The sequence below is a fragment of the Postia placenta genome (assembly GCF_002117355.1).
Source record: "Postia placenta MAD-698-R-SB12 unplaced genomic scaffold POSPLAscaffold_18, whole genome shotgun sequence".
Lineage (NCBI taxonomy): Eukaryota > Fungi > Basidiomycota > Agaricomycetes > Polyporales > Adustoporiaceae > Rhodonia > Rhodonia placenta.
In genome coordinates, this window is record NW_020169849.1 from 302,795 (window position 1) to 313,773 (window position 10,979).

Genomic DNA, 10,979 nt, shown 5'->3' on the forward strand with positions numbered 1-10,979 from the left:
GGGGGCACTCTTCTGTGTACAGTGCAGAGCGTGCGGCGTGGCTGTTCGATGACGTCAACGACGCAAATTGAGCGTAACGCTAGTGTGGCGAGGGTCTGGGGAATCTGGACGTGGAATTTCATGTCTCTGAACCGTAGACTGGCGCAATAACCGGCATGGATCAAGGTCACAAGGTCCGAAGATCTCGCGAGAAGCCTGGAGAAAAGCGTATCGGACGGTGTACCCGGCTACCTTTGTCCTTGCAGGGTGTCCCTGCATGCCCTCTGTTCTAACCAAGGACTGAGATCCAGTCCGCATGTCTACATTCGCTTCCGGTCTCTTTTTGACATACGAATGCCTCAGCTCCAGTAGATTGTATACGTTCCCACTAAAACCATGACGGCTGACACACTTGTGCTAGTTGTAATGCTTGACGACGATATTCCCAAAAATCTCTTCTTCGACCCCATTGACCTTCGTTTCGAGCTTCGTCACGCCGTAGGCCTTAGTACGGCTTTTCCGCCACTCCCCCATTGTCGGCGCCTGGTCGTCTGGGCTGAGCCGTCTGATCCCGTGCCTCTGCAGCACAGGGCTCTCGAACAAGGGTATCAGTTTGATGTCGTCGTTTGCCTTTGCGAAATAGAAGACACCGACGCGCGCATACCCTCGCTGGTCGGCCGGAGGTTGAACCACACGATGGATTGTCGCCTTGTAGAATCCACCGGAGAGGAACTCGATGGCATCCCCGGCATTGATGACCTACTGTGGATATTCATCTCAGTCCACAAAGTCGAATGGGCGGGCGTACCAGAGCATTATCGACGTGCCTGATCCATCGCCACTTTCCATCGGGCGAAAGAATCTGTAACGCAGAGATTGGCTGGCTCCAAAGGATCGACACGCTTCCGCTGTCTGAAATCGAGCATTTAGTAGTATAGATCGATGCGACCGCTCGTTTACCAACCGGTGTGGCCTTTCAACCACACATTTCGCGTCTTGACTTCTTCGTCATCCGAGCGGGGGAAACTGGAGAGTCAAGTCATTCTAAAATAAATATTCCTGGCTGCGATGCCTACTATTTGATGAAGACAACTGATTTGACATGCAGTCAGCCATAGGAGACTACGGGACGACGGTTCGGGGCCTGTACCAGCAGTCTCATTGTCGTCTTCGAAGCCGTGCATTTCCACAAACGTCTCTTCCGGTAACTCTAATCCGAGCGCCAACAGCCTAAGACGACGTGTCAACCTTCAAAACAGAATGTCATAGTCGAAATATGTACCGCAAAATCGGAAAGAGAACCTCAAAATGACAGAAACGGTTGAACGCATCGATTTCTGGCAGTAATGGCCTGATGGCCCTCGGATGTTCGTTGATTGTGACGTCTCGATTCACTGCAGATTTACAGGAATATGTCAGTGATGAGTCGCTGGACAGCTGCTCGATTATCATACTGTTGTACTGCTCAATCTGATCATGCACTCCGCCGCTGATGTGCTTCCGGACAGTATTATTAGCAATGTCGCAACATGATGAGCATCGCGCGGACCCATTGCTGACGTGGTTTGTATCCGGCGTACAACCCAGTCTTCCTGAAGTCACAAGCATACAATCTCTTCTCGTCGCCACCCACTTGAGTGAACGGCACGTCTGCGATATCGAACATGCGGTCGTTCTAAGAACATATCCCCGACAATCAGTTGCGAAGAATCGCTTCCATAGAATCACGCTGAGGGCTTGGATACCTGAGCTTGGGTCAGACCGTGATTGACGACGTAGAAGAAGCCTTGAGTGGACATAGCTTCACGCATCTGGAGAGCGAGTCCCGCGCGACCCTCAGAGGTACGCGCAATGGAGAGGTCAATGATGGCTAGATCTGCATATTCCACTGCACGATTGCGGTGCGTTCAGTCATACCGAACGTAGCAGCCCGCCCGATAGTGTGAAAAACCTACAGGTCTCCTTCGTCACGGCGGGTCTTTGTAAATGAGAGACGAGGGGAAGGGTGGTGCTTGGCATATTGAAAGAAGTGTATCCGGGACCAGCGTACAGGCCAGACCTGCCTACGTCGATGGATGACTGCGATATGGAATGTACTGCACTGTTGAGCGTGCGGTGGAAGAGCCGTGTGAATGTTTCGAAGTTGGGACTCGGACAGAAGCGGACACAGTGTCTTCGAATGCTGATTTTGGTGCAGCTGACGTGTATACAGCCGTCAAGTCACTAGGAGACGCTAAGGGTGGACAGAACCACATAACAAATCTTGTTGTGATACTTCGACCATTCGCCATGTCCCGCGGCGTCCAGTGTCAACGTGCTAGCGTGTTTAGTGTTAACAGTCAAGACACTTTGAACCACGTATGCTTACAGCGACGCACCTAGCATGTCCACAGTTGATAAGAAAGCGCAAGGTCAAAGATCAGATAGATAATCCGGTTCCTACTACGGTTGGAGTGGCACATAAAAGTGGTTCACACGAACGGCACGCGAAGGCTCGAATACCATCCCTCCATGAACGGCATATTTGCCTCTACCGGCTGAAACACTGGAAAGCAAGACAGGAGGATATCGCAACCACTTTCAAAGTGGATCGCGGTCGAACATTAGCAAGGTCCTAGAGTATCAGTATGTGTGTAAGGATTGTAACAACCGGTGAGTGCGCCAGTAATCTATGCAGCTGTCCTGCTCATTACGCCGTAGGCTGCCTGCATTTGTGATTCTAGGATACATCCTGGCCGAGCGACCCTGGAAAGTTAGCCGAAAATTCATGTGTGTTTGAGTCTCCTGTAGAAGGTCCTGATAACCTTATGACCAAAGCGAGAAAGACACACAGATAGTAGTGTACCGTGCATTGAAGTCCAGCAGCCCAACTGAGGGGAACACGAAGCCTACAGAAGCTGTGTCGCAGCTGTTCTATATGCACACACGGTATTCCTCCAAACCAGCTTAATGTATCCAAGAAACGTCCTAGCCAAAAATCTTGCTCGCCCTGCCCCGAATTGAATGAGAAACATGCATCCCATAATCAGCATAGGAAGACTCACGCAAACGTCCACAGGTTTTGTGGATTCATGTACGTGTCGGAGGTGTATGGGAAGCGGTCTGGACGACGGCGAAAACTCAAGTTGTAAGCAGCAAGTTCTGTAAGTAGTGACAGGTTGACGTACACTGTGGTAGATTCGAGAGGTACGCTGCGCGAGAGAGTGAAAGTCAATTAACCCAAGACGAGACTTCTAGTAATGTAGCCTACCTATAGGTGTCTGCTCATCCGTCCAGCTGTAAGCTTCACACCCAGCAAATTACTAAGGAGACGGCCTGATAGTACGGCATACGAGACATACCCGTTCTCCAGTTGTGGCTGTGCAGAGAAAGAGTCAAATCAATTCACTTATCATGCATCTGCTATGATGCGCACCGGAAGTCTCCGTCGACAAGCCTGTTGGCGAGGTGCGTCGTGAGTGAGTGTGTTCGCAAATGCAAGGATGGCACACTCACAAGTCAGGAGGAGCAAGAGGATCCTTCGCAAGGGGCCATCTGCGTGAACACGAGCAGATCAAAGGCACAAATACACACGCACGTCTTTCAAGCCTGCGGTCTTGATCTCCGAGTCGATATCAGTCCACTCTAAGACCTGCTCCCCTGCCATGCCTGCGCCACAGCATTGTGAAACAATTCAGCTCTTGCCAAGGAAATAGACATACCTTTGAACTGCATGACCTCGCCTGGCTTCCCACCAAACACGGCGATTGTCGTATTGTGCCGCTCGTACATAAGCGTGCTGAACTGCGCGCAAGTCGAAGCGCAGTCACCGTTGCTGACAATCGCTACTTGGCTGTGTGATAGTGATACGTTATACCAATCTGCAATTCCAAAGGACCCGAGCACCGCACGTACCTCAATTCGAAAGGTGGGTCCTCCGGTATCGTGACATTCCAAGGGGTGCATATGTCCTATCACGAATCCGTCACAAAAAAGATACCAATGGCTGCCCCCGTAACTCACGTAGAAACGCTGTGACTCCGAGTAGAGGACCCCGTTAATGGTCCTGTTGACGACTGGCTCGAAGTAGTTGTATGTGTTTGGCATCTCCGTATCATTTGTGAATGCCCCTGTGTGCAACCACCCCCGGTGCACAAGCGAGTCCCTTCAGTTCTGTCTCAAAACTGTATGAGGAACGAAAACACACAGTTGTCCGGAGCGTAGTAGGCAACCTCATCGGTGTTGTTGAGGGCAATATCGGCCGCTGTGATCTTCAGTGCGAGGGGACTGGCACGTATTGCAGTCGAGTATCCACTGTTTACGGAAAGTTCAGGAAAATGCTCCGGGGAATCTCTTGGAGGCGACGAACGGATATCCAAAACTTTCACCAGCCAGGTACTGGTGAAGGAACTCGCCCAAGCAGACGTATCCTCCTGTGAACATGGTCAGCATTTGCGCGACCACTATCAAGGACCTCAGATACGTACCGCCGTTGTTTGAGAGGTCGATGAGCAAACGAGTCACACCTGCTTGCTTAAACTCAGCGATGGCATCCGCAACATCCGACTGGAACCCATTGTAGTCGTCTGGCGAGAACGACCCCACAAACATCTGTCTCGATACTTGTTAGTTCTCATACCCGACTTCGTCAGTGAAACGATCTCACCACCCCTGTGGTATTGTCCTCCAGGATGAAGTTCTTGATGACGCCCTCGCTGCCACTCACCGTGGGCAGCGTCGGTACGAACTGAGGAGGGAACGTCCCGCTTGCAGACTTGCTGGCTACGACAGCGCGCGCCAAGCGACGTGCTTCACTCCTCATGGTCCCGGAAAGGCTGTAATCGACGCCGTTCGTCGCGTCGTCAGCCGCACAGTTCGCCTCCCAGCTAATGATCAGCGCGTCAGGGAAGCCTCTCACAGAAATTAAGCGTAACAGACTATGTCGTAGCATCTGTGAACGGCTCGCCTTGGTAGGCAGCCAAGAACGGAATCGTGACTATCTCTGGGTCGGAATGATTGACGAGAATGACCGTCATCGTAAGGCTGTCCTGGGTCGGGAACAGCGGTCCCGCGATGTCGCCGAAGCGTTGTGAGAACGCGTTGTCCGAGATGCGGTAGCTACTAAACGCGCTGTTCACGCGCACGCCGTGGTCCAAGTAGTTGCCTGTGACAGTGTCCGCGATCAAGTCTGCGTATTCATACGCTGGGAGGCCCTCGATCTCAAGCACCTCGGCGCCCGCGAGCCGCGCCCAGTCGAACCCTATCGAGTTGAAGTGCGCAGCGTACTCTGGGCTCACGAGCGGAACGAAAGAGGTCAGATCAGGGAGGACATAGACGCTCTCGTAGCCGTTGGCCTCTAGTGTAACCACGGGTGCAGGGAGGAGATTCTGAAAGGCTCCCCAGTAGCAATAAGGGAACCAAGCTGCAAATGCGAGTCACGTCAATGTCAGATAGATCGTTCCAGAAGAACATACCGGTGTGCCCGTCATTGAGGCTGTTCGTTAAGTCATAGAGGTCCTTATTGAAGGCATAATCGGACTGATAGCTATGAGTAACGGTGAACGATTATAGGACATAAGCACTCCCTTACATCGTAGACTGTGGTATTGATTCGTGCGAGCTCGGCACGAATGTCAACCACCGGCTGCTGGAACATAGGCACAGGTTCCAAGTAGTAGTCTTCAAACGTGTAAAAGTCAAAAACCCGAGAGACCACAGCCATCACATTCTGTCGGAGTGTCTCATTGAACGGGAAGTATGTCAAGCATGCCATCGCATCAGAGGGCGAGACATATTCCCGACCAGCAATTTTTGCACAAGGGTCATCGCTGCGAGACGTGATAGTAGCTGCAGATAACACCGGGCTAAAAAGGGCACTGGCAAGTACAGACAAAGCGGCGGCCACGGCGTGCATCTTGCTAGCGTGGCTTAGCCGAGGCTTTGAGTCCGCAGGCAAGACACGCAAAAGCTGGGGGTCCGTCGGTATTTAAGCATCCTGCCAGTTTTCTGATTGGATCATCTACATCACCTATCACCATTGGCCCATAACAACAGCCTAAAACATTGACGGAAACACAATCTGCGGGGTGATCCAGCCCCGGGATGTCGAGAGTTTCGGTACCTGTGTTGCTATATACATGCATCGGGGCCCGAGTAAGATAGCGTGCGTACCATGTATACCAAGTACGGATTGTGCTTGTCAGCTTTCCCTCTCATCGTGTGCAGCTGTCCGCATGGTCAGAAGAGACATCCGCGTGCAGTTACAAATTGAGCTCAGATTGGAATTTCATCAGGCGTGGTTGTCAGACCAATTTAAAAGGCCCGGGGGTTGCCACAACGTCCGGCAAGCTCCAGCACGCCTGTGGCTTCATAGATCAACGCTCAGCTCTGGCCCTCGTATGCAGAAGACATTTGAAGCACAGCCAGGAGTTTGTTCGATGTTATGGACAAATCTACCGTGCTGGATAAGCGAAGCTTATGGACAGTCGATACTTGTCCTCTATGAGGGACCGCATTGGACAAAATCCCGCACAAATCAGCGACCGGCCTGAAAATTCGCGCGACGGTGAAAACTCCACGTGAATCAGACGCCCGCTCTCAATTGGCCAGTCCCTCGACATTACTACATTCTCGGCGTCGCTGTGAGCCCCCGCCTTCGTGCATCTGGAGTCGCTATATGCGCAATACAATCCATACATGGACTGATAGCGACTCATTTGAAAGGCATGGCACCTCATGTCTGCATGATTCTTTCAGTCAAAAAAACCATAAGTGATGAGTGCTGCCCACCGTTACCACACTCGACAGGATGGGCTTCAATAGTCTTGTCTCCAGACATCAAGTGTAATATTACCCGATTGGGCGGCAGAGTTCCAAAAATCCCTGCGTCGTGCCCATATGTAGTAACCTTCCACGTGATCTCTTCTCTCTGGTCTCCGCCCCCCTTCATCATTCGGACATGAGAGTAGAGCTTCGATGCGATCAGGGCACCGTGTCAGGTTGCAAAATCCCGTACCCAGCAGCCAGCCTGACGTAGCAGTTGCATGCGCGGGGTAGGAGTGATCGTAAACGGGCGCCTAACACCACGTGAAGTTTTGGGAGCAGCTCGCGTGGTGTTTTCGTGCCGCGTCCAAAGTTTTGGATGGTCCGCTATCTTTTTCGATGCAGTTTCGCCTTTTTATACCACCGTTTAGTATATTTGTGTTTTGTCCAGCGGTGCCCGCCATAGTCCTCAGCCGCTGCTTACATCGGTCAAGTTTGGGTTCACCCAAGTACGTATACCTGACAGGAGGAAGAACAACGAACTATTGTACAGACGCACCACATGAAGCCGAATGCTTTCATGCGGAGCTCGTCGCAAAACAAGGCTGAAGGACGAGCGATGTGTGAGGAATGAACAACGGTGAGATGGGTGGAATTCGGATGGGGTGGCGAAAGCAATCAATTAGGGGTCCGTGGTCCAGTAAGTACGCAGCAAACCATAGCCAAGCAACCACACAGCAACCGACCCATATGTACAAATGTGTGGGATCTAGCGTGAAAGCATCGAAACATTCATTGCAATGTCGTGAGGATGACCGAGGAACACCTGCCGCAGTCCTGTGTAGGGAATCAGACGGGAGGGACCTCGGACGCAGCGAGCGTTAGCGTTGTGCTCATGTCGTTTTCGTCAGTTGTATGTGAGGGAAGTGTTGGAGAAAAAGGTGTCGCAATGGCAGTTTCTGACTTGGTGGTGTCATGGGAGGATCCCTCGGCACCTGATGGTGGTGTGTCTTGAGGCGGGCCTGTTGAGCCTGATGACGATGGGACATCCTTAGATGCATTCGCATGCTCGTCGGCCGCATCAGTGGCGACAAGATGTGGTATTGTTTTCTCGCCAATGCCCACAGCAATTGTAGGCGTCACGGCGGACTCGACGGCATCCTCCTCGCCCATCACCACGATCGCAGGCTTCGCGCCCATCTCGGTGACGGTGTCCGGCGAGCCCGGGCCATGCAGTGACTCCTCCGCGGTAGCGAACGTCGCGCGCGAGCTCGCAGTCGACAGCGGCGAGATCGGCGTCTTGGGCTTGTACGACGTCGGCGGCACCGCCGAGCGGAGGATCTTCTTGACGTCCTCCGCGGTCAAGGGCGCGGGCGCTGGTGCTGCCGGAGAACTGGACTCGGGGGCCGTCGGGGACTCGAGGGCGCTGGACTGAGCCTCGGACTCCGGCGGCGCATGCTCTATATCTGCAGGCGGTGACGTCTCGTCCGACGCAGGTGCCGCCTGCGGGGACGGCCCCGAGTCTGGCTCATTCGAGGACACCGGCATCCCGTCGTGTACAACGCTCTCAGACCCGGACCCGGACGTCGACCTACTATGCGTCCCCCCGCTCGCGCCCGCGCCCGCGCCCTCCCCAACGACCTCCTCAAACACCGGCGGCGGCTGCGCCAGGTCCACGCGGCTCACGCTCGCCGCGTACGCGACCGCGTCCGGGCCGTACGGCACGCCGAACTTCTTGAACGAGTCCACGCTCGCGAGGAACTTCATCTGGTCCGGCGTCGGCCCGCTGCGCGGGTACGTGTACTCCGTGCGCAGCACCGTGTGCGTCAGCGGCGCCGAGATCGAGTGCAGCGAGATCAGCGACGGCGACGTCAGCGCCCCCGGCGTCCCGATCCCCGACCCGCTCGTGTTCGACCGCGTGCGGAACATCGCGCTCAGCGCGGACGCGGACGACGTCGCCGGCCGGTGTGTGCGGTACGGCGACCCGGGCGTCGGCGCGGGCCCTGCGACGGTCACCCCGCGCGGGCGGCGGCGCGGCGGGGAGGGCTGCTCGCCCGACGGGCGCGGCGACTCGGGCGCGGGCGTGGGCATGGAGAGCGCCGTCGGCTCTGAGGTGGCCACTTGCCGCTGGCCCGGCTGGAAGATGTGCAGGAGGTGCGAGAGGCGGCTGTTGTGCGGGTCAAGCACGGACACCGCGGACTCGGCGCGGCCCAGGATGCCTGGGCGGCGCCCACTGCTGCTGCGCCGCGCGGACGCGGGGGGTAACGACGTGGTCGCGGGGCTCGCGTGTCCGTCTTCCGTGGAGTCGAACGCGACGCCGCTGTCGCGGCTGACGGCCTCAACGTAAGGTGGCGCAGGCCCGCGCTCGTGTTCTTCTTGCTCGCGCTCGCGCTCCTCCTGTGCGCGCGCGCCCTCCATCAGGGGCTCCTCCGCCTCCGAGCTGCCGCCGCCCATGGTCTCGAGGCTGGGACGCATGCGGGGCTGCTGGTGCGGCGGCTGCGGGGACGGGGTCGCGGATGGCGACTGCTGCTCGCTGAGGCCATCGAGCAGCGGCGTGTCGGGGCCCGCGAAGCTGGACACGCTCGTGCGGCGCATGTCCATATCCGCATCCAGGGTGCGCTCGCGGCCCTCCGCGACGGGCGGGAGGAGCATGCTCGCGCGCACACTGCCGTCTGCGCCGATCTCCGCTTCCGCGCTGCACAGCCAGAGTCAGAGTCAGCGACGATCGCAGACACATACAGTGTTCGCGGCCACGCACCGGAAGACGACGACCTCCTGCTCGCCCGGCTCCTTCATGTACAGCGGCAGCGACCGCGTCGAGCGCATCGACGCCGTCGCGCTGCCCGGGCCCCTCCGGCGGCGCCCCGGTATCGCGCCCCCGGCAAGCTGCTCGGCGGTGAGTTCGCGCGGCTGCTGGCCTGCGCCGCGCACCATCACCGGGCGCGAGCTCCACGTCCGCAGGCGCGTCGCGAGCGTCGGCGCGGTCGTTGTTGTTGTTTGTGCCTGGGCAGTGCGGGTTGCTGTCGTTGGCTGGGGGCGTGGATGGCGGAGGCGGTAGTAGATCGCAGAGCCCACTATGACCACGACGATGGCGCCCAGAATCGGGATCTGGACGGAGGCCGTTAGTACGACGGTGGAGCACTCGGACGGGAGTATTGAACTTTTAGAGAGGAAGTGGATTTCAAATGTGCTCAAGTATGACAGAAATGCCAAAGCTCCGACCAGAAAACTACGGCTTCCTTCCAGCCAAAGCGAGTCATCGTCCCCTCAACCACGCGCAGCAGGCAAGGCGGCGTGATACCCTGACATGTGATTCTCCTGCTCCGCAGAGGGAGATGCTGCCTACATAACTCGACGAACCCTGCGCGCAGATGCCCTGCCAAGCCGTCTGCGTGCAAGTTTGTGGCTCGTGCACGGTATGCCGCAGGGACGGACGTCCCACGTATCCTCCGTCGACTCCACATAGCGAGTTGATCGCTCAGAAGGGACGCTCGCGTAGCGCGCTCCGGACGTCCACTAAGAGGGAGGCCGCACGCTGGTCCATTCGACTCCTCCCCAGCGCAACCAAGCCTGCTACGCGAAAGACGACTCGAAAACACCGCATGTCATCGTCGCACCTGCCACTGACGGGAAATCGGCGCAGACGGCTGGGTTGCGTGCACACTATTACGCCGCTGGAGATGGACGTCCCACGCGCCCTCTGTTGTCTCCAAACCATGGATTCACTCGCTCACGGACCTCTGGCAGCGACAATGAATGGGAAGCCTCGGTGCAACCGAGCAGGACGGAATTAGGGGCGGCAGACGTGCGCCCGTATACCTCGTCCCGCATAGGTAGCAAGTGTAAAGAGCTGCAATATACGATCGTACACGAGCTCGTGTACTCATGTGCCCGCCCAATAGACTAACCAGGCTTCGTAGCCCGACTTTACAGTCGTCCGTATGGCAGGAATACACTCTGTTATGCTGCTGGAGCGGGTGGAGGGATACAAGTCCCACGCGCCCTGTGCCGTCTCCTGATCATGTATTCAATCGCTCAGGGACCTCTCGCAGCGGCAATGGAGAGGGAAGCTCTGTGCCATCGAGCAGGACGGAATGAGGGGCGACAGATGTGCGCACGCATATCTGGCCCGCATAGGCAGACAGCGCAAAAAGCCGCAATATATGACGGCACACGAGCTCGTGTACTTATGTGCCGGCCCTATAGACTGGCCAGGCTTCGCAGTCGCGCGCAGGCAGGAACGCACGGGAGGACTGGAT

The 10,979-nt window shown here is 56.3% G+C and overlaps 1 protein-coding gene across 1 annotated transcript in view; it reads right to left on the reverse strand.

Moving 5' to 3' along the window:
• Positions 1–396: 396 nt before the first annotated feature.
• Positions 397–10,979, reverse strand: part of POSPLADRAFT_1050078 (hypothetical protein) — a gene marked incomplete at both ends in the record, with an annotated part of 11,329 nt that continues 746 nt past the window's right edge. Inside the window, 15 exons of the mRNA XM_024479904.1 lie at positions 397–738; positions 788–891; positions 1,130–1,209; positions 1,590–1,654; positions 1,725–1,867; positions 1,935–2,176; positions 3,024–3,147; positions 3,321–3,337; positions 3,395–3,415; positions 3,475–3,513; positions 7,685–8,506; positions 8,975–9,415; positions 9,479–9,828; positions 10,459–10,570; positions 10,629–10,735. Of these exons, the coding sequence (XP_024334205.1) occupies positions 397–738; positions 788–891; positions 1,130–1,209; positions 1,590–1,654; positions 1,725–1,867; positions 1,935–2,176; positions 3,024–3,147; positions 3,321–3,337; positions 3,395–3,415; positions 3,475–3,513; positions 7,685–8,506; positions 8,975–9,415; positions 9,479–9,828; positions 10,459–10,570; positions 10,629–10,735 (3,009 nt within the window). The remainder of the gene's footprint in view (positions 739–787; positions 892–1,129; positions 1,210–1,589; positions 1,655–1,724; positions 1,868–1,934; positions 2,177–3,023; positions 3,148–3,320; positions 3,338–3,394; positions 3,416–3,474; positions 3,514–7,684; positions 8,507–8,974; positions 9,416–9,478; positions 9,829–10,458; positions 10,571–10,628; positions 10,736–10,979) is intronic.